At 51.1% G+C, this 21,486-nt stretch overlaps 1 protein-coding gene across 1 annotated transcript in view; it reads right to left on the reverse strand.

Annotated features, from left to right (window-relative positions):
* ABCA13 (ATP binding cassette subfamily A member 13) overlaps nucleotides 1-21,486 on the reverse strand; it is a 320,534-nt gene that overhangs the window by 80,328 nt on the left and 218,720 nt on the right. The window contains exons 49-51 of the mRNA XM_059172525.1: nucleotides 18,989-19,097; nucleotides 3,161-3,215; nucleotides 1,196-1,373 (exon numbers count right to left, since the gene is read on the reverse strand). Of these exons, the coding sequence (XP_059028508.1) occupies nucleotides 1,196-1,373; nucleotides 3,161-3,215; nucleotides 18,989-19,097 (342 nt within the window). The remainder of the gene's footprint in view (nucleotides 1-1,195; nucleotides 1,374-3,160; nucleotides 3,216-18,988; nucleotides 19,098-21,486) is intronic.

The following is a 21,486-nucleotide window of genomic DNA, read 5'->3' on the forward strand; positions in this document are numbered from 1 at the left end:
ACGAGGCCTCTGGGCACACCTGTACTCAAGGACAGGCTCCTCACCTGCCTTCTGACCCTCGCTGGGTGCCCTCCCCAGGGCTCCCACACCCCCGCCACCCTCCCCCTGGGGTCTCTCTCGGAGCCCCTCCTCATGTAGACTCCATGGGAGCCCTTTCCTGAACCCCTGGTTTAAGTCCTGCTTCCTCTTGTGAGAATACAAGTTCCAGGGGCAGAGAACGTCTCCGCCTTGCTCCCTGTTTTAGTCCCTGCACCGCGGACACACCTTGCCCTGAGCAGACCCTCAAACCTTTCTCTTAAATGAGTGGTCATCCAGAAATGATTGGACGAAGATGATAAACACGGTCAACCAGGAAAGAGATAATCCTCCCCTCCCCCCCTCATAACCTCAGGCAGGAATCACAGGGATGAAAGGATCATAAAGTCTGGACTGCTAAAAAAAAGGGAGACTGGCTGGGGCCTGGGAGACTCTGGGTCCCCCCTACCTGGGGGTCCTAGAAACCGGCCCCCACCTCTTACTATCTTGAAGCCCCCTTTTTCCCTCCCCAGGGCAAGCTGGGTCCCTACACGCCATAACACAGAAGGTGTGGCGGCGCAGGACACCGACGTACTGATGAGGACAGACGATTGCTTTCCTACAATGCGACAACTCAAAGCAGCCACGGAAGTAGCCGTTGAACTTGATCCCTGTTAAATGTCTACAAGTGCAGGGAATAGAGGCCACTGCTATTGTCCTCTGAAAACAGAAGACTATAGCCCGCAGGGCGTCCCCTGGAAAGCGGCACCCCTGCAGAACAGGCCAGGCTGCGGTCACCCTGGAGGGGGCCGGCAGGTCAGCTCGGAGGGCCTTCACCCTCTCCCGTCCCACCCCTGTGAACAGTGTAGTTAATGTGATCACCGTGTCACCTTCCCGAGGAGAAACTCTGCATGTCTGGGCAGGTCCCTGAGCTCCCAGAGCTCCAGGGAGGGCATGGCTGTCCATCCTTTGTCTTACAAAGTCAACCTTAATGATAGACTCAGCCAGAGTCAACTTAATGGAGACTTAATGGAGACTCAGCCAGACCAGTTCTTAGCAGTGAAGTGATACCTTCTCCTGTGGACAGCAGGAGGCACCGCTTCCTACACGCACACACGCACACTCACACACACAGATTGGCGGCACACAGGCCCCCGGGATGTCGTCTCTCCAGGCCTACCATGTCATACAGGAAGTTGGTGAGCCAGTATGTCCTGTAGCCCAGGCCGCTGAGGTGCTGCAGCCTCTTGGCTCCGATCACCCTGTCCCTCACCACGGAGCTCGCGATGGATGCAGACAGGATGGAGAACCCCAGCACGATGCAGAGCGCAACACCACACTGGCGGATGCTCTCCAGGCTGCGGGCAAGACAGAACAGTGCGTCAGGTGGCGCACGAAGGACACAGATCTTCTTTCCCTCGGGAACAACCGGCGACAAGGAGAAGAGCCGAGGAAACCCCTGTGGGGAGCCGATGATGGGCAGGACATGCTGACAAGTCTGTCCTAAATGCCATTGGCGACTTTTCCGGCATGGATTAGCTCTGCCAGCTTCTAGAAACTTCTCCAAGGTTTACTCTTGACCACTGAGCCCGACTCCCCAGTTAAAATGAAAGACATCTTCAGCGTGGGGTCCATAGCAAGCTGCGGCCTCCACCCACATCCGGACCCCTACCCCTGTGGGGACCCCTGTGACATGGGACCCCCGCCCACATCCAGGCCCCACCCATGTCGGGACCCCAGTCGGGACTTGGAAGGGGCATAGCTGCAGCTCCGCAGGTGGCTGGCTCATCTCTGAATTTCCTCTCTCCAAATACCGGAATGATTTCGTACCAGGGGGAGGTGCACCCGCAATTGTAATGACACACACTGTGCACCTTCCTGGTCACATCTTCATCAGAACACTACCCCGTTACCCCTCCTTAGCAGTGCCCAGTGCACACACAGCGTCTCAGCTGGCCCATGGAGAGAAGGGGCTCATCACCAACTGTCCACTGCCTGGCACCCTCTTTTCGTCAGTGAGCCCACGGCCAGAGCTGTGGGTGGTGTCAGAGACCGCTAAAGGGGGAAGCTGAGAATGAGTGCAGGGAGGGGAGGCAACACCACCTCGTGCTTCCTGCCTCCCTGACACCTCTGGGAGAGGACACCTGTCGACCAGATCTGCATCTCCAGCTCAGTTTGGTAGGTCCTGGGGGGGGTCAAGTTATACACAGATTTTCTACTGTGCAGAGGGTCAGCGCCCCAACACAGTTGTTCAAGGGTGCACTGCACTAATTCTGCCTACTATCGATGTCTGACCAAAGCTTAGTCATCAGTGCACAGGAAAGGGAGGTGGGAAAAGGAGGAGACAGGCAGAAGTGCCCTCCACCTTCCGTGGGCTGTTGGTGGGGTGAGTGACTCTTGATCCCAGGGTTGTGAGTTCAAGCCCCACATGGAGTACAGAGATTGCTTTTAAAAATTGTCTAGGGACACCTGGGTGGCTCAGTTGGTTAAGCAACTGCCTTCAGCTCAGGTCATGACCTTGGAGTCCCAGGACTGGGTCCTGCCTCCTGCTTCCTACTCAGCAGGGAGTCTGATCCTCCCTCCTCTCCCTTCTCATGCTCTCTTTCTCTCTCATTCTCTCTCTCAAACAAACAAACAAAATTAAATAAAAAATTCTCTAGGGGCACCTGGGTGGCTCAGTCAGTTAAGCATCTGCCTTCAGCTCAGGTCAGGACTTTAGGGTACTGGAATCGAGCCCCACATCGGGCTCTAAGCTCAGTATGGAGTCAGCTTGAGATGCTCTCTCCCTCTGCCCCTTCCCCCATCCATGCTTATGCACGTGCACACTCTCTCTCGCTCTCTCTCTCTCTTTCTCTCTTAATAAATAAAATCTTCAAAGAAGACTGTGTCCCCAGAAAGCATCTGGAAGACACGGGGTCCCTGAGCTCCAGGGAGATCATGCCTGTAGAACAAGTTTACTTAGAAACACAGTGGAGCCTGTGACGGGCTCAGTGAAGACGCATTCTGCAATCACCCAGTCTTCACACTTGGTAAAGAAACACCCAAACCGGGGCAAAGGAAGAAGGTGATCCCAAGCCCCCCTAAACAACCCAAAGACTCTGTCCCATCAACAGGGCCGTCCTCACCCAGAGGTCCTTCAACTCACATCTTGTCCTCGTTCAGCAAGGCCCCTCCGTACGGCTGGCTGTACAGCGTTATTCCTGCGGAAGACAAATGCCGGACGTGAGCCCCCCGAGCCCTCTCCTGGCACGGCAGGTGGACGCACAGTGCCCACACAGCGGCTCTGGGCTGCTCTGTCCAGGCCCGCAGGTTCCAAGAAGGGCACACGCCACCATTCTTCTCTACTGGCTTGTGCAGGCACCTGGCAGGCTTGTGACAGGAACAGCCGGGAGGTCTCACACGTGCCTGGAGGGGCAGGTGCTGGTCTGACCTTTTATGATCTGATCCTCAGAAACATCCCTGGGCATAAGTCTGTCATTAGCCATGTTTTGCAGGGAGACACAGATTCAGCAAGACGACAAAATGGTATGCAAGGGGATCATTGGATGCAACGCGGGGCAAAACGCAAACACCCCCTCTCGCCAAAGCCAAGTCTAGGCCGATAGGAGAGTGAACCATCTCGATGGTCCAGCCTGGTGTGCGGAGCTGCCTGTCTGCATTCACTCTGCTTGCCTCTCGGGGGCTTGGCCTCCACGTAGGACATCAGCCAGTACGGAGAAATCGCCGCCAACTTATCGATTATAATGGTTTTGTCACAAAGGCGGTGCATGACCTCACATGGCATGCCGTCCCCCCAACCTCACCCCAGCCAAGGCTGGTCCACACTGCACCATGGACTCCATAACCCCGAGCAAACGACAGCTAGTTTCAGGTTATCGCCAGACGTCAGACCGGCGGCGCGGCCCTCTCGGATGGGCTATGGCAGAGCTAAGTGTGTGGCCGCAGGGGAGCACATCCTAGCCCCACGCCACGGGCCACTCTTGCGTTCCCCTTCCGCTTCCACTCACTTAGTGCAGCCTGCCACCTGTGGTTTGCATTCTCTTACGAAGTCATATTAAATTTTTACCGAAGCGCCGCGGGCTACGAGTGAATATAAATAAAGGAAGAGGCACGGACCCGGAACAGAGCGGAGTCCTCCAAATCTCGTCCTGCCCTGAGAGCCTTGTCGCTCAGCCTTGTACCAGCTGCTCCCCTCTCTCGCTCTGCCAGCCTCTCCCCTTCCATCCTGGGCTCCGCCACTCCCTGTTGCAAGTTCCCTCCCAGTGGAAAGGACAGGGGAAGCCATTGGTTCAGCAACCCCACTGTCCAGTTTTCCAGAACAATTTGTTTGGCTTTAAATTAATATTGTCCTGATGTTCTGCCGCGGGCTCCCGCCATGTGTGCGGAAAGCCGGCCGGCTGCTTCCCTAGACCCTGGGCAAGATTATACATTTGTCCTGAGCCGAGTTGCACGGTCCTGACCCTCTGCCTGTCTGGACCAGTAACCCCCACCTGTTTTTCTCCCATCCGTCTTTCTTCCCTTGAGCTTGATCTCTACCCCTCCACCCCCGTCCCTCCAGCACACGCCAGCTCTCACTCTTCCTGGGCAGAAGAGTCGTGGGGCAGCTTCTTGGGCAGCCCGGCATGTGACCTGCAGCCACCAGCTCTGTCGGGGGCTGTGCAGAAGCTCACAGACTGTCGAGGGAGCTTGCAGAACCGCGGGATCCTGCAGGAATGCAGCAAGTGTCCCGCTGGGATCTGGAAACAGCCGAAGTGTAGGTGCAGTGCTGTGCGTGGCTCCTGGCTGATCAGGGCAATGAGAACTTTCCAGATGAGAAAACGTCCAGGACGTGTGGGGAGCAGACGAGGGCTCAGGAACTGGATTCTTTTAGGAAAGTGGATGCATCTTGGAATTGTCTAACCTGTGTGTGTGTGTGTGTGTGTGTGCGCGCGTGTGTGTGTGTGCACACGTACGTGCAAGCACACACACGTACACACATGGGGCAAGAGGCAGTGTGCAGATGCTTTCTGACAGCTGAAGGAAGGCGATGGAGCCCAGGACACAGACTCAGGCTGTCTGGGAAGGTAAAGTTGGTCGAAGGAGTCAAGTTCAAAAAACAAAGGCTATCACCTGACTTGAGGGTTGGAGCGTCAGGCCTGCTGAGCTCTGGGACTTCATGGAAAGAGGATGTGGGAGTGTGGGTTTCCCCCGGATCAGGTGGCTGGCAGCCCCACTAACTGTAAGCATAGGGCTTTCTGGTCTCGTGAGGCATGCTGGTGCACCCTCGAGCCAGGTGGGTCACTACACCCAACTGGTCAGAATTGGGGGTGGCCTGGGCTCCTGGGAGTGTCACTAGCTTGGAAGTGAGGGTGCGGCCCTGTGGGGTCTGCATATCCTCCAGACAGCGCCAGGACTGAGCTGGGGTCACAAAACTGGGGTGAAGCAGGATTCCCTCTGGAGCTGGATTTTCCTCCTCCTCTGAGAGTCCCGAGCTCTCTGTACCCTGCAGTTTCAAGAGCTCCCTGGGTCTCCTCAGGCCTCCCTGAGGGTCCCAGGTGTTTCTTATGCACCTGACAGGAGCGTCAAATCCCAAACAGAACCTGGGCTCACTCAGCCTGCTCCTACGCTTCCCACCACCTGCTTGGAAGGACCATTCATGTCCCCGTCATCTTCCGAGTCATCAGACTCAAACCTACATCAGCCTCCCTCCCCTTCGTCCCCTCCACACACATCCAAGAAGAGGTCAGGCTCTGCTGCTTCCCACCACCTCCATGCCCTAGTGCCAGACCCCATCCCGCACACCACACCCTGCCCCGGACAAGGGGGACATGCCTGTCTCTCAGCTCGCCTCTCCTCGGTATCCCCAAACCCCTCCAGTCCTTCCAGAGAACTCCCGCAGAGAAACAGAAAGAAACACAGAGCCCATATTTTTCACCCGGATATAAGACGCCTGTAGGACGACGTCCAAACTCTCATGTCATCCGATGGCCCCACTGTTGCCCCTGGAAAACCAGGTCACTACTGTGTCTCTCTTCTCCCCCTGGGGGCCTGCCCTGCCTCTTCCTATACAGACATCCCCGCCTTAACATGATTCCACTTAGCACTTTTTGAGTTCACAGTACAAGTACTGTGCACAAGTACAGGTACTAAGTACAAAGGGATACACGTGCAGTAGCGACTGTACTTGGAATTCTGAATGGCGTCTCTTCCCGGGCTGGTGACATGCGCCACGTCCTCTCCCGGGATGCTGGGGGCAGCTCGCTACCCGGGAGGTGCACGGTCCCAAGGGTGGACAGCCGATGCCCCGACCGCCCTCCTGAGCCCACACGGCCTCTCTGTTTCTCACCCTCAGTACCGCATCCAGTCACTCATAGCAGACAGTCGGCGCTTTATTACAGAATCAGCTTTGTACCCAAGGGTTTTGCCCGGTGTAGGCTCATGAAGTGTTCTGAGCGCGCATATCATAGGCTGGGCTAAGCTCGGTGTTCGGGAGGCTGCTGTGTTCAGTGCATTTTTGATTTACGATATTTCCAAGTAAAGATGGGTTTATCAGAACAAAAGCCTGTCGTACGTCAAGGAAGATCCTTGCTTCTTTGTCCAGCCCACTCCCTCCTCACGGCTGCTCGGTGATGATGTCCTTTTCCGAACACCATGAAGGGAAGGGAAAGACGGTCCTCGGGTCCTGAGCCCTTACAGACTAGTGAGCAGAGGCCAGGTGCCAGTATCCCTGTGTCGGTAAGGAGCCACGTATGGTCACGTGTTGTCTGTGGTGCAGGACGTCAGGCACGTGCGCAAATTCCTACAGAGCAGCTCTGTCTCATCCATGCGAGCTCCCCCGTCTGCAGAAGCCAGATCTCAAGAGCAGACACCGAGAAAGCCTCCCACATCTGGCAGCCTGTAGCTAGGGTTCCAGACTCCCAGCGGCAGGTGCCACCCCTCTTTGCCCACCAGCGTGCCATGCACCTCTCTTTCACACACACGTCTGATTTTCCAGGGAACATTTCTGTACGGTGGGAGGGAGACGGGGGACTGCCAGTCCAATGTCCCTGCCCGGCTCCTTCTGCAGCAAAAAGCAGCAAGCGCTTCTGCCAATGTTCCGTTACAGAATGTGCAACGACTGTGATCGCTTTCTGTGGATCAGGCTGCATAAACATCTTTCCTTACTTTCAACGGCAGGGTCCTTGCTGGACGATTGGGAACAGCGCTCTGGGATTGGCTTCTGTCTCCTCATTCCTCCATGATGAATCTGTGCCCTTCATTTGGCTCTAGGTGCTGGACTTGTGCTGGCCTCCCCTGGCCTCTCTCTAGCAGGTGGGACTGCATGTGGCCCTCTGCCCCGGGAAGTGAGCCATGGCTCCTGCAGTCCCCCATGTGTCACACCCCTGTTCTGGACGTTTCTGGGATACGTTTTTCTGACTCGGTCACCAGATGATGACTTCCATGATACAGAAGGTGGCATAATGCTGCGTGACTATCTTTGTTAGTCAGCCGGTAGCATTCAGGAACTGGGGCAAACGGGACCCTGTGAAGAGTTCCAGCTTGGACACACCCGGGTCTTCCAGAAGCCACAACAGCAGTGCAGAATGGTGACAACTGTCCTGAGCCGGTGACACGGGCAGGACACGGGCAGGACCCACGCTTGCAGGGTACCAGGCCTGTGGGTATCTTCAACTCACCTGCCAGCACACAAGGCAGCAAGAACCCTCCCTCCACACGTGACACGGTGGTGGCAAAAACACGCAAGCACAACCGTGAGCATCTCCCTAGAGCAGCAGGGAGAGGAGATGACGCACGGCACAGAACCGGCCGCCGGAGAGAAGCAGCCGCACCAGCCATCCCGCTCTTTTTTTGGCTCTGGGGTCTGCCTACACTGGGTGTGAGAAGGACAAAGCTGGTGAACCCCACCAAGTACCGCGGCTGGCCCTCCCCTCCCGGGGCCTCCGTGCCTCCATATCTCGGGGGGACACAGCTCTCCATCCAGGGCTGACTTTCAAGACTCCTCCGATTTACATATTCTACACACAGTAAATATTTAAATACATTCTTTGGAAGAAGCCTGCATGCTCCGTGGCTGTCTCCTGGGCTGGTGGGGGGGTCCTCATGGCCCTGGAGGGCAGCCCTCCAGCTCAGGGCTCAAGGCTGCAGAAGGGTCCTGGGTCTCTGCTTAAAAGGCCACCATCCCACCAGATCTTGATGGCTGTGGTGAAAGTGACAAATGCTCTTTGAAGAATAAGATATGGAGAAAGGCAGGGCCGTACAGCACAGTGCTTAAGAAGGAAGCCATCGGATAAGCAGGAAAACCCTTCCACCTGCATTCAGAGTCTCGAGTCCCACTGGGCATTTACCACCGGATTTGGTCAGCCGGCCTCGCATCAGCGTCAGAGCTGCATCAACAACATCCTGATCGTGCTCTGCTCTGAGCAAGAGAAATCTGGGCTCCAGACGACAATGACGACGTCTCCTCCGGGTTTTGTAGCGATTTGATGTGCCCTTTCAACAGGCTCCCCCCGTCGAGCCCCTGCAGATGGGTGTAGACAGGCAGCCTCTCCCCTCGCACCTGCAGAGCTCCCGTTCCCCAGTGGGACTCAGTCCACTCACGGGAGGACACAGAGGAGGCGGCACCAAGAAGGGTGTGGGTGGGGAGGGACCCCGGGGAAGGACTGGGCGCCGATGACAACACGCGGTGCCCAGTGCTGGGCTGGCAGGCAGCCCCTTGACCTGAAAGCAGACAAGAGGCAGGCAGGGGCTCACCAGGAACCCTGGCACGGGCTGCTGCTAGGGTTACCAAAGCTGCCCAAGCTGCTCATTTCCACACTGCAATTTGCTATCCCTACGTTCCCTAGAAGCAGCTCTGCAGGAATGAACATACGTATGTCAACATCCAAATGACACCTCCCTACACAGGTGCTGAGATTTTGTATTTTGCAAGAAGGGGTGGGGGAACTGAGAGTCAGCGCCGTGCGGGCCTGTTTTCTCAACAGTGACAGAGCAACAGGAGAAAGCACAGAGGAGACGACCCTCTTCTTCCCTGGGAGCCCCGAGTTTCCCTCGACCCTCCGAGGAGAGGCGGCAGGGAGAGCACGGGAGTCCACACGCGACCTCACACCCTTCGCATTCCTGCCGGCTGCTCCTTAAAAGAGGAACTTCAGAAATCACAGCTCCTGGCACAGATGCACGGAGACGGAGGGGGCACACGACCCTTCTCACAGATCGGCGCCCTGCCACGTGCTTGTCCTGGGACAGCCCTCAACTTAGAGACGGGGCAGCGGCAAGGGGTGGTGGGGCGGGAAACACGGGGAGGGAAACCGAGGCACAGGGAAGTTCTGTCGACTTCTCTAGGGCCGAACACAGCAGAGTGAGACCACAACCCTGACTTTCTGGATCCCAGTTTATCCTTTTTTTGTCAAACAATCAAAATAATGTATAGCCTTTGACGTCCTCTCTGTGAAAACCACATTCTTGCAATGCACAATCTCCGTAACTGGGCTGTTAGTCCCTTTGTACTGTGTGTGCTCAGAACTGTATTTAGGTGACAACGGCATTGTGAGGGCATCTGGGGCTGACAATGTTAGCAAGGGGTCCAGGTCCCTCCCGGGAGCCGCTGCGGTTTCAGCCCTCGAGGAAAGGAAGGGGCTCTGGGGCGGCAATGTCACAGGTCTTCAGAAATGATGTTTCAACATGCAAATTCTGCATACACTTGAATGATCTTTGTTTGATTACTCTCCTCATTTATATTCTGGCTTTTCTAAGGATTGGCCCACAGCAATGTATAAATGTGTAACATTAGCTCCTCATCTACTATTCTCATCATGGTTTCCAGACTCTGTATATCTGTCATTTGTAAAAATGCACATCTGTGCTTTTGTCTGATCTCCATTATGATAGAAGATACTTAACTTGTCTCTGATCCAACAGTCATTTTTGGGTCCATTCCTCTTATAAAATGTACATCTCTGCAAGTATCAAGGCCCAGATGTGTGTAGGCATCTCCACCAAATGAACAGACCTGCCTCCGTCTACGCACCAACCATTGTTTTCTTTTGATTAATTCACTGTGAGTCATCGGTGTGATCCGAAGGACGAAAATGTTCTTTTGGTCCAATAGAGTATTAAGAGAAATCTATGAACTTTTCAAGAGGTATACCAATGGCTTTCTTTCTGTCTTCCTCTCTTCTTTTTTAAGTTTTTGCATTTTTAAAGATTAATTTATTCATTTGGAGAGAGAAAGAGCACGTGCACACTCGGGCAGGCAGCACAGGCCGAGGGAGAAAGAGAGAAGATCTCCAGCAGACTCTGGGCTGAGCATGGAGCCCTACGTGGGGCTCAATCCCACGACCCTGAGACCACGACCTAAGCTGAAAGCAAGAGTCGGACGCTCAATGGACTGCTCCACCCAGATGCCCCTCTGTTTCCCTCCTCATATTCTCTCCTGGATTAAAGACTGTTTTCCCCGCAGTGTTAAGGATATTAGTCTTATTGAATAATAGACGTCAACTGTAAAAAGCTTTGAAAGAAAGAGTCAAATTAAAATAAGTCCTAATCTAATTCAAAACCAACCAGAGGTAATCATTGTTTGCACTTTGATATCAATTACTTCAAAATGTCCAAGGTCTTCTCGGCACATGCATGTCATTATTGAATTATGCTTCACTTTCTTTATCTTCTACCGCATCAATCATTCTTGACCTTCAACTAATGTTTCCGTCACACACGTGCAAACGTTCACATCCATATGTTTCCCTAGGACCAATGTTCATCAAGTTCTTTTATTCATTCTGTGGATTCAATATAGTTGTGATCTTATTTTTGATTAACCTCTCAAGTGACATCCTTGGGTATTCTTTTTTATTAGGATATGTCTATGGTGGGTTTCTGAGACACATCCAACATAAGTCATCTCTATGGCTTGTTTAATTGATGGCAACATCTTCATTTGGGACCAAATTTGGGGTGTAATTTTTTTTTCTCTCCATATTCTGTAGGCAGTGTTCCCTGACCCACCAGCTTGTGAGGTTGTGATTAAAAAGTCAGAGACCAGATGCTGGTTCCTCCGAGCTGGAGGAGATCCAACCCTGCCAGGTCCTGTCCCTCACGAGGACCTGGATATCACACAGCAGCAAGCACAGAAGCTGACAGGTAGGGGACAGGATGTGAGGAAGAGTGTGGCGTGTGGCAGTGAACTTCCTGGTGTCCTTCGTGCCTCTCACAACCCCAGATGAGCCACTGCAGAAGCCTGCAGGATGGGGACTGCCGAGAGCAAGGGACCCTGGGAGTCACCCCTGTATTCCTCACACTACCACCAAGGAAAGTGGATGAAGGGATATACCAAACACTCTGTAAATAAACCAAAATGGAAAAGCTGTCCAAGTCAATGACAGGAGAGCACACGGGAGTCACTCACAGGAGAACAAGAAAAGAACCAGAGGAAACAAAACAGGTAATGAAGTACCAGACTTGAGATCACTGGTGCCTGAAGCCCATCGATCGCAAATACACCAGTCAAAAGGCGAAGACTGATAGAGTGTATGCACCAACCGTCTGAGGCCTCAAAATACAGGAATCGAGAACCAATACAGCTGAGCGGAGAAACGGATAAATCCACAATTATACTGGGGCATTTCAATCCTTCATGAGACAATGGTCCCGTCGGACAGAAAACCAGTGAAGACAGAGAGGAAGTGAGCCTTACAACCAAAGGACAGAGCCCGACTGACATATATGGAGTGGTGCTACCAAGGGCAGCCAGAGACACATTTTTTTTTTTAAGATTTTATTTATTTATTTGACAGACAGCGAGAGAGGGAACACAAGCCAGGGCAGAGGGAGAGGGAGAAGCAGGCTTCCTGCTGAGCAGGGAGCCTGACATGGGACTTGATCCCAGGACCCCGGGATCATGAGCTGAGCAGAAGGCAGACGTTGAACCACTGAGTCATCCAGGCGCCCCCAAAGACATGTTTTTAATCATCCATGGAAGCTGCACCCACACAGACCACGCACAGACCACAAAACAAGCCCCCATCAAATAGAAGATGGTGAAGATAGCAAAATGCATGCTCTGACCAAAGACAACAGGTGAATCTCAAAACCTAGAATTTGCACAACACGCTTCAAAATCATGCCTGCATCAAAGGGGACATCTCAAGGCAAATTTTCCAGAGTCAGAAGCTGGTCTTATTTGTATTACTTTCAATGTTTAAAAAAAAAAAAAAAAAAAAACAAAAAACAAAAAAAAAAAAACAGAAAACAACAACAAAAAAACATTTTTTTCTTTATCCTTGAATTTTTGAGAATTCAGCAGAATTGCTCATCGATGATGGCTATTTCCATAACTCCCGGCTCCCAGCTCAGGAAGGTTGCCTGGGAACTGCCGAGAGCAGTCTAACTCTCACAGTGGCCCAGATTTGTTTGTTCTTGCTGCTACTTTCCTTCCGACATCATGGCTTTGTTTCCTTAGTCACTGTTCGTCCGCTTTCCTGCTCCACCTAATTCCTCTGGCTCTTCTGTTGTCAGTTTTTATATCATCTTTTCCTCTGGGTTCTTAGGGGATATTTTGTGCTTATCCTTTTAATCAAAAATTCTGAGTAAGGGAGAGAGCTGCAATCAATAAGGTGATTCTCTGTATCTAGCGAAAATGTGTATTACCAGCCCCTTTCTCACTGAAAGGGGCTTCAGCCAGCTCCTTTCTCACTGAAATGTATCTGACACTGAACATTGTGAACACTGAAAGCATAGGATGTGCAGATCCACTGCATTTTTATACTGTGATGGGATCGCCATGTAGCAGGTCCCAGCCAGCTTCCGCTTACCCCACTCTGAACCTCAGCCTGGCCTTTCCCACTGCTCTGTCTTCGGTTCCCAGAGTTCACACATTTCCCTGTACTTGCGTGAGTGTGAACTCACAACATGTTGTGACTCCAAGGTGTGGGGCAGCTCTGGGACCACACTGGATGTGACGGCTGGCGCGTCCCTTGGTTGCTGTTCCTCCGAGATCCCTCACTGAGATCCCATCTCAGTGCTCAGACCCTCACTCCCAGAGTGTCCCCTACGCTTCACCCCAGTGCTCCCAAGTCTCTCCAGACCCCTAAAGCAGAGGAGGGAGCCCGACATAGGACTCCATCCCAGGACTCTGAGATCATGACCTGAGCCGAAGGCAGACGCCCAACCAACTGAGCCACCCAGGGGCTCCCACTCATTCTTTTTCTTAAGACACTTTATGGACTATGAGTGATGGACATATAAAAAGCAGCAGATACAGGAGCCTGGGTGGCCCACTCGTTAAGTGTCTGCCTTTGGCTCAGGTTGTGGTCCCAGGGTCCTGGGATTGAGGACCATGGGGCTCCCTGCTCGGCGGGAAGCCTGCTTCTCCTTCTCCCTCTCCCACTCCCCCTGCTTGTGCTCCTTCTCTCTTGTGTCTCTCTCTCTCTGTCAAATAAATGAATAAAATCTTTTTTAAAAAGCGGCAGATATTTAATGTGCACAACCTGATGAGTTCAGAGCTAAGTATACACCTGTGAAGCCACCACCACCGTCATTTCCATAAGCACACCCTTTGCTCCCCAGACATTTCCTCCTACCCTATCCGAATCTCGGTGTCTCTCTACCTACCTACCTTGTCTTTATTTTTGTGATAATAAAGCAATCTAAGATCTACTCTTTTAGCAAATTTTTAAGAACACAATTCAGTACTTTAAACTCTAGGCTATAGGCCGCACATCACATCTCTAACACTCATCACCTGTATAACTGAAACTTCATACCCTTTGACCAGCCTCTCCCCATTTCTTCCTCCCCAGTGACCCTTGGTATCTGCCACCCCACTCCTCTCTGCTCCTGTGACTGTAGCCCTCTTAGATCTCCCGGACAAGTGGGATCCTGTAGTTTTTGTTCTTCTGTGTCTAGCTCAATTCACGGAAACAATCAAACAAAATGAAAAGATAACCTATGTGATGGGAGAAGATATTTGCAAACCAAATATATAGAAAGTTGATATCCAAAATATATAAGGAACTCCTGTAACTCAGTATCAAAACAATAACCTGAATTTAAAAAATGGGCAGGGGACCTGAATGGACATTTTTTTTTCTTAAGATATGTTTATTTAGGGCGCCTGGGTGGCTCAGTGGGTAAAGCCACTGCCTTCGGCTCAGGTCCTGGGATCGAGTCCCGCATCGGGCTCTCTGCTCAGCAGGGAGCCTGCTTCTCCCTCTCCGTCAGCCCCTCCCCACCAAATATTCACGCTCTCTTTCTTGCTCTATCTGAAATAAATGAATAAAATATTTTTAAAAAGAATGCACAAGGTTGAGCAGAAAACAGTATAGAAAGAGGGACAGACCATGTTGACAGAGACAAGCAGGTACACAGGATGACAGGTGTACGGGGTTGGCCCACAGAGGGGCCGACGCACAGAGGAGCTGCGGTCATAGTGACCGGGAACACCTGAGGTGGGGATCTAGGGGAGGTGCCGGGGAGACCCCCAGGGGTGGGCCGGGCAGGTGGAGAGAAGCTGAGGAGCCACCGGGCCAGACGTGGGAGGACCCGTAGGTCACGGGGGAGGGTTTGTTTTTTATTATTAGTGATGATTAGTATGATGAAGCCAGAGGGATGTGTGATCTGAGGAACACGTTCCATGGGTGACTGTGGACACTTCCAGAGACCCAAGACGTGGGCCGGGGGCCAGGGGAGCACAGGGGGTGCCCCCAAGACCTCAGTCCTGGCACCCGGGTAAGAGCAGGCGGTGCCTTGGGCCAGGGAAGTATGTTGGTGAAAAGACAGACATTGCACTTCATGTGCAGAAGGGACAAGATTTGCCGCTAACCATGGGACGTGCATGGAAAGGCATGGTTACGATTTGGGATTGGGCCTCTCCACCGACCCCATCTCCCCTGGAATCCTGAGAAGTATTACATGGCAAGTATCCCAACTCCTCGCAAGTATCCCAACTCCCAATAGGAAATGCGGGAAGGAATAAAGCCACAGATGTGCCCTCCGCGCCGTGGTCTTCTCCTCTATGGACAAACTCCCATGGCCGCACCTCGGGGAGCACCAACAGACCACCCGTCCCAGCACCCAAGTGTGTCCCAGCCATCTGCACAGTCACGGAGCAGGACACCAGTGCAGGAGGAAGGAGTCTACCTGGAGAATTCACTGTGCAAACCGCATCTGCTCTTGGTAAGCCAGCGCCGGCCTCCCGGGACTGAGAAGACGACTCCATTTAAATGGATTATACCACACACCTGCGTTACGTTGAGCTTGTGCTTACGAGGGGCCCCGAGAAGCTGCCCACGTGTTGGGACACAGCAAGGGGGCCCACCCCAGGCTCTGGAGACTCCTTTCGGGGGTCTGAGTCTCTAAGGTCTCTAAGGTCTGCCTTAGAGATGCAGGAAGTTCCTGCATCTCTAACGCAGGGATGTCCATGTCTTGAAGACGCTGTCACAGGCCCACCGTGATGAGAGCAGGCTGTGCTGTGTGGTACAGTGGTCATACAGCTGGTGTCACCAGGGTGCCCCTTGTAGCCCGGTTCTGGGCAGCTGCTGGGGCCCAATGAGGAGCAGGGCACAGGCTCTGCTCTCGGGGCTCATCCAAGCTGTAAGTCGGCAGCTTTTGTTTCAGTGTAACAATGAAGCAGGGAGTCTAGCTCTGCCCATTCCCAGCTGCTGAGACCAGCACCCAGGGGAACCCAGGACACTCCTGTTCCCAGCCCTCCGCACAGGGTTCCTAATCAACCCTTGGCTACTAATGTGCAAACCTTCTCCTGGGCGCTCTGATTGGTATGTCCCCTCTTCGCGGCCCAAACCTTCCTTTTGCACAACCACCATCTCAACAAGGCACATGAGAATTGAAATTCTGACAGAAACAAATAAAATATCACTAAAGTTTCCAATAACAGAGGATAAATGTATTTTTCAGGTCAGCATGACTTTTCAACCAACAAGGATTCCACTCCTTAGAAGAGACGTTCCCGGGATGCATGTCATCTCACCCGGGAAGCCAGCCCCACGGCACACAAGTAGACTGACCCCCACCTCAGGACACCATTGTTCCCGTGACCCCAGCCAGTGACCCAGGACACAAGGACTTGACCAAACGCTGGACTCAAGACTGTGGCTCACAGCTGGAACCCAATTTAACACTTACGTGTTTAACTCAAGCTCTTACAAGTTAAGGTTCCTTTTGTAACGACAGCACTCTGTTCCTTGGGCACGGAAATTTTAGTTGCGATCATGGTTTTTATCTCCTGGGACACAGGTTTCAGCCCCAGCCTGATTCCTCCTCTCATCTCAGAGCTATCTAGACAGCATGCCCAGTCAAGCCACGAGCCCCTTAGGATCTCATGGCAACATCGGATCTCCACCGTACCCAAAATCTCTACTCCTTTATGGTCCCCCCCCACACACACACACACTGTTACTGATGTCACACAATTACACTTCGTATGCCCCGTTCCCACTAACTCAGATCTGTAGTATTTGATGCTTTTACCTTTATACCTTGTATAAGAGTAAAATGTAAAGTTAAAAACCAAATGTTCCCTTTCACTCTCTCCTCCTTCCCAAACTTCCAGTCACTCCTTGTTTTGCACACGCACGTGTGCACACACACAGTTTCTGTTCTCACTCATTTTCAGCAAACTTCCACAGAACAGGGACAAGTGTTCAGTCTCCTACAACCCATAGCCTCTCTCAGCGTCTTTCCACCCATGGGATCTCCATCCCTACACTTCCACGGGACCAGCTCTCCGGAGGTGACCAGCCTAAGCCCTGCCTTCTCCCACCTCCTAAAGCCCCACGCAGGATGGCTCCCTGACGGGCTTGACCACCATCTTTATCAAGGGGAAGGCTGGAGGGTTTCGCTCACCCTCCTTGTACTGAGCTTGTGTCCCTCTCCTTTTCTGAATCCTACGCGGCACATGTTCATTCAACGTGTGACTCAAACCAGGCATCTCTGCGCCTGTACGCACCATTTTACCCCTTCACTGAACATGCATTTCTCCTGACTTAGACCTTTATAATCCCGTCTGGACCGACCAGGACCATCCTTTGTTCTTAAAACCTCAGATTTCTGATCTATATCCTTTAAACCCTTTCTTTACATTTCCTTACTTGTCAAGTTCTTTAAATTCTCTCCTTTCCCCACGACTAATGCCTCAACCTTTTCTCTCACCTGTCTGCATGTTATAATTTCATTTTTTTCCCTCCAGAGTCATGCTAGTCTTACATGTGAGCAACCAACTTCCAACAGGTCACTTGACTGCCACAGACCTCTGCCCTTTAGCCCACGGCTTCCCGGTTATTTAGTCTAATACATCACTTTGATCACAACATTCTCTTTCTCCAATAGAGGTAAAGGCTGTCTATAAGGAAAGTGTATAGTCCTCACTCTGTTAGACAAGGTCAAACAGAATTTGGCCTCAACCAACCGCAGTTGTCTCTCTACACTCACCTTTACGACAAGGTCAAAGTGGACTCTGCCACTGAACTTGAAAGGACACTATGATTCTCCCGTGCTAATAATACAGTAGCTTTCAATCAAACTTATGCCCATCCTTCAAGATCCAAGATCCGTGGTTTGCGACACCTGCCCAGGAAGCGGTTCCGCTTGTGCCCTTCAGAAGTGACCCCTCACTCTGCTGTCAACCAGACCTAGAGCCACAGCACGGCCCCACGGCCTACCCTGCCCAGAGCCATCGCCAATAGGCAATTTCTCTTAACCTTGGTTTTCTAATCAGTGAAGTAGGTTAATACTGGCCATCTTACAAAACCGCTGTGAAAAATGAAATGACACCACGGGTGTTACATCTCTACTAGAGACCCCCGTACACTCAAGGCACTTACTGATAGGGCTCTGCTGTCTGTCATCTGAGGGACCTCCATGTTTTTCCTATTTTTCTTAGGCATGCATATTTTCACTTTTGTATATTACCTACTATTGTTCCAACATAATTAAAGTGTCACAAAATAATTTAATCTTATTTTATTAAAAACTTGGTGGATAACGGAGGGGCCTGGGTGGCTCAGTGGGTTAATGCCTCTGCCTTTGGCTCAGGTCATGATCCCAGGGTTCTGGGATCAAGCCCTGCATCGGGCTCTCTGCTCAGCAGGGAGCCTGCTTCCCCTTCTCTCTCTGCCTGCCTCTGCCTACTTGTGATCTCTCTCTGTCAAATAAATAAATAAAATCTTAGAAAAAAAAAACTTGGTGGATAAAGGAAAACAAATATGGAAGTAAAAGATAGGGCTAGGGTAGAGCAAGAACATTAGGGTAATCGCTCCACGTTTATGCCCAGGAAGACTGACGCTTCAACAAGTACATCTTGTGAATATATTATGATATGTGTGGCCTGCTGGTGCTTACACACTTGATGACTTTATGACTTTATTTTTTTTTTTAAAGAATCTGGAAGAATTTGATAAATTACAATGTATGCCACCGCAGGAAACAATAACATCCCCTTAAATCAATAGCTTCACTCTGGATTCCAGAAATGAACTTGTGTCAATTTTTTCAAAATAAGTCTTCTTCAACTAAATATCAAATAATGTCATTATTTCAGTATAGGAAAGCACAGGCCATGAGTCCTCGATCAGCTTAGATAATTGATGAGTTGAGGGCCCAGCTCAGAACAGACGATGATGTTTGCCTTCCCTACAAGATGGGTGATCTCTACTATCTACAAGATTACTCCATATAAAAACGTCCTAAAAAGAAATCATTTTTGGTTCTGTAAGATTAAAGTCACAAGGGGGGACTCTCCATCATCTCTTACCCCCTCATTGTGCAGATTTGGTCATAAGTGCGAGAAGCTAAGACCAGTTAATGATCCCAAACAGAAGCCCATAGGGCCTACCACTTTGCATGTATTTATATGGGAACAGGCTGCCCTAGGAAAACCTTCCCACCACGCTTCACATTCATAGGCTTGATCTTTTCTACCTCCTCCACCTTTAAAGACATTGTGTTTTGAGAGCAGCAATTGATAATGCATGAAAAACGACATTACCGTATTGTCTCCAGTCCCGGTCGGGCGGTAAGTGTCTCCACAGTATCAGGTTGTTCAGATGATTCAAGTAGGAAGGTAGGGAATGGAAGCCCTTCTGATTGTACCACACCTACGAGAGAGAGGTGACATAATGGCTCTCGTGAAATTAGTTCCTCAGTCTTCGTCAGTAACTCCTGGACAAGAAGGACACGTGTCCGTTAGGTTCAACAGCACCTGAATGTCAGGCCCAGCACCGTGTCCCCGCATGGCTGGCAGAGAGCAGTGAAATTCTCTGTCCGCTAATTTTATATTTATCTCAAGCATATAATTTCCAGCTAAAAATAGATGAATTTTCCCCAGAACAAATGTGAATGTTGCTCTATAATTATATTCTCACAGCGAAAAAAGAACCTAAACCCATCATTTTTTTTTTCTTTCCCTGTTGGTAAGCTAATAAAATTTGACCTGCAAATTAAAAGCTGAGGAAATGATCAGAAAAAAATGATTACTTTCAAATTAATAACTGAATGTGGAACATTATTTCTCAAAATAAATGGAACTGAGCATTTGCTGAGCGTGGAGAATAAAGTCGCACGTCCGTGGGACAGGCAGAAGACGTGAGAGAGAACAGGAGACAGACAGTGCTATCACAGCCGAGATAATACGGAGCAGGGAAAAGGACTAGTTGAACCATCAGTATCTGTATTTCGAGATATCAACATTTTAATGAACTTTTTTTTTTCTTTCTTTTTTTTTTTTTTTTTTTTTTTTTGAAGTACACTCACTGTGTAAAGCTGGGGAGCTGTCTTGGAGAGATCTGAGGACATCACCGTCCACTTCTGGTCTTGACTCCATTGACTGGACAGCTCGCTTCTCTAGCGCTGTCTTTTCTGACCCAAAACCACTCTCTGCAGAAGCAGATCTGATCCCCATGAAGTCAGAACCTGCTCAGAAGAACCTATCCAGGCCCACACCGTTTGCAAAGTGAGGGCCACACCTCAAGTCCCTGGCTCTCAACTACATTCTTTTCCACTTCATGCCACTAGAACCTGTTGTCTTCCCACCAGGATCCCAGGGGCAGCTGTGTGTTCATGGGAATGGCTGAGGGACACACTATCTCTCATTACTTTCGAAAAAACAACTCCCCTACCAGACAAGGTTCCCCGAGTCTTTCTCCCATAGCTCACTTCCTTAAGCAATTCAGAAAACAGACCCCTTTCTCTGTCATGCCAGCTACTCACCCTCCTCTTGGAATAGTTTAAGGTCACAGAGATATTTTTGTGAATTTTTTTTTTAAAACTCCAAAGAGGAAGGCGTCCCATTTGGGCAGGACTAACCATGGGACCTAGGACATCGTACGGTCTTCTAAGGTGAGTCTGAGCAGATCTAAGATTGTGTAACAATTTTTTTTATTTATTTTTATTTTTTTATGTTTGTATTTTTTTTTCTTTTAAAGATTTTATTTATTTATTTGACAGAGAGAAATCACAAGTAGATGGAGAGGCAGGCAGAGAGAGAGAGGGAAACAGGCTCCCTGCTGAGCAGAGAGCCCGATGCGGGATTCGATCCCAGGACCCTGAGATCATGACCTGAGCAGAAGGCAGCGGCTTAACCCGCTGAGCTACCCAGGCGCCCCATATGTTTGTATTTTTTAAGTAATCTCTACGCCTAATGTGGGCTTCAACTCGTGACCCCGATCAAGCACTGCCAACTCCACTGACTGAGCCGCCCAGATGCCCGCAAACTTTAAAGACACAAATGTGTGTTTGCAAACTTACAGATGTGTGGAATTCACACACTTCGTTCTGAAAAGCATGGGAAGGCACAGTTTCTGTGATGGGGGGGTTGGCACTAAACTGGGGGCTCATGTCACAGACCAGGGCCACCTTGTGCGTCCAACAAGGATTCCTCCCATACAGACCCATCCTGCCACGCCTGGTCTCTCAACCCAGGTACTGCCATATTTCTGGAAACGAGAGAAAGCTGGGATCCTGCTGAAGTCAAGGGACAGGTGAATACAGTAGAAAAAACCCTGCCAGTAGACACTGGAACTCCTGGCATGGATGTCTAGGACCTGGCTCTGCCCCACGCCGTGACTCCCTGACTGCTTCACCAGAGGGCAAGAGGAGAGACTATAGTGGCCTTTTCCCTAGGTCAGGGTTTTCTGTTTTCATTGTGTTTCATTTGTTTGTTTTAATCTAATTTATTTAAAAGCAGGGTGGGGTTCTTTTTGACTGAGGAAGGACAGGGAACATGGGTATGGAGACTGAAGTGTCATTGCTGTAATCGGTGGCAGCGTGGCTGGGAGCTCACTCACTCCCCATCCCACTCTCCGGAGGCTCAGAAACACCTGTGTCTGATTGCATTTATGACCCGCGTCCTCCACACCCTCCGTGCAGCCCTATGCCTCCCCCCTCTGAACATGGGCTCAGTTGCGTGGCTCGGTCACGTGGCTCTCTCTGGCCAACAGAATGTGGCACAGGATGGGTTTGAAAACGGCTCCCCTGTGCCTGCAGCCC

This window comes from Mustela lutreola, chromosome 4 (genome assembly GCF_030435805.1).
Source record: "Mustela lutreola isolate mMusLut2 chromosome 4, mMusLut2.pri, whole genome shotgun sequence".
Lineage (NCBI taxonomy): Eukaryota > Metazoa > Chordata > Mammalia > Carnivora > Mustelidae > Mustela > Mustela lutreola.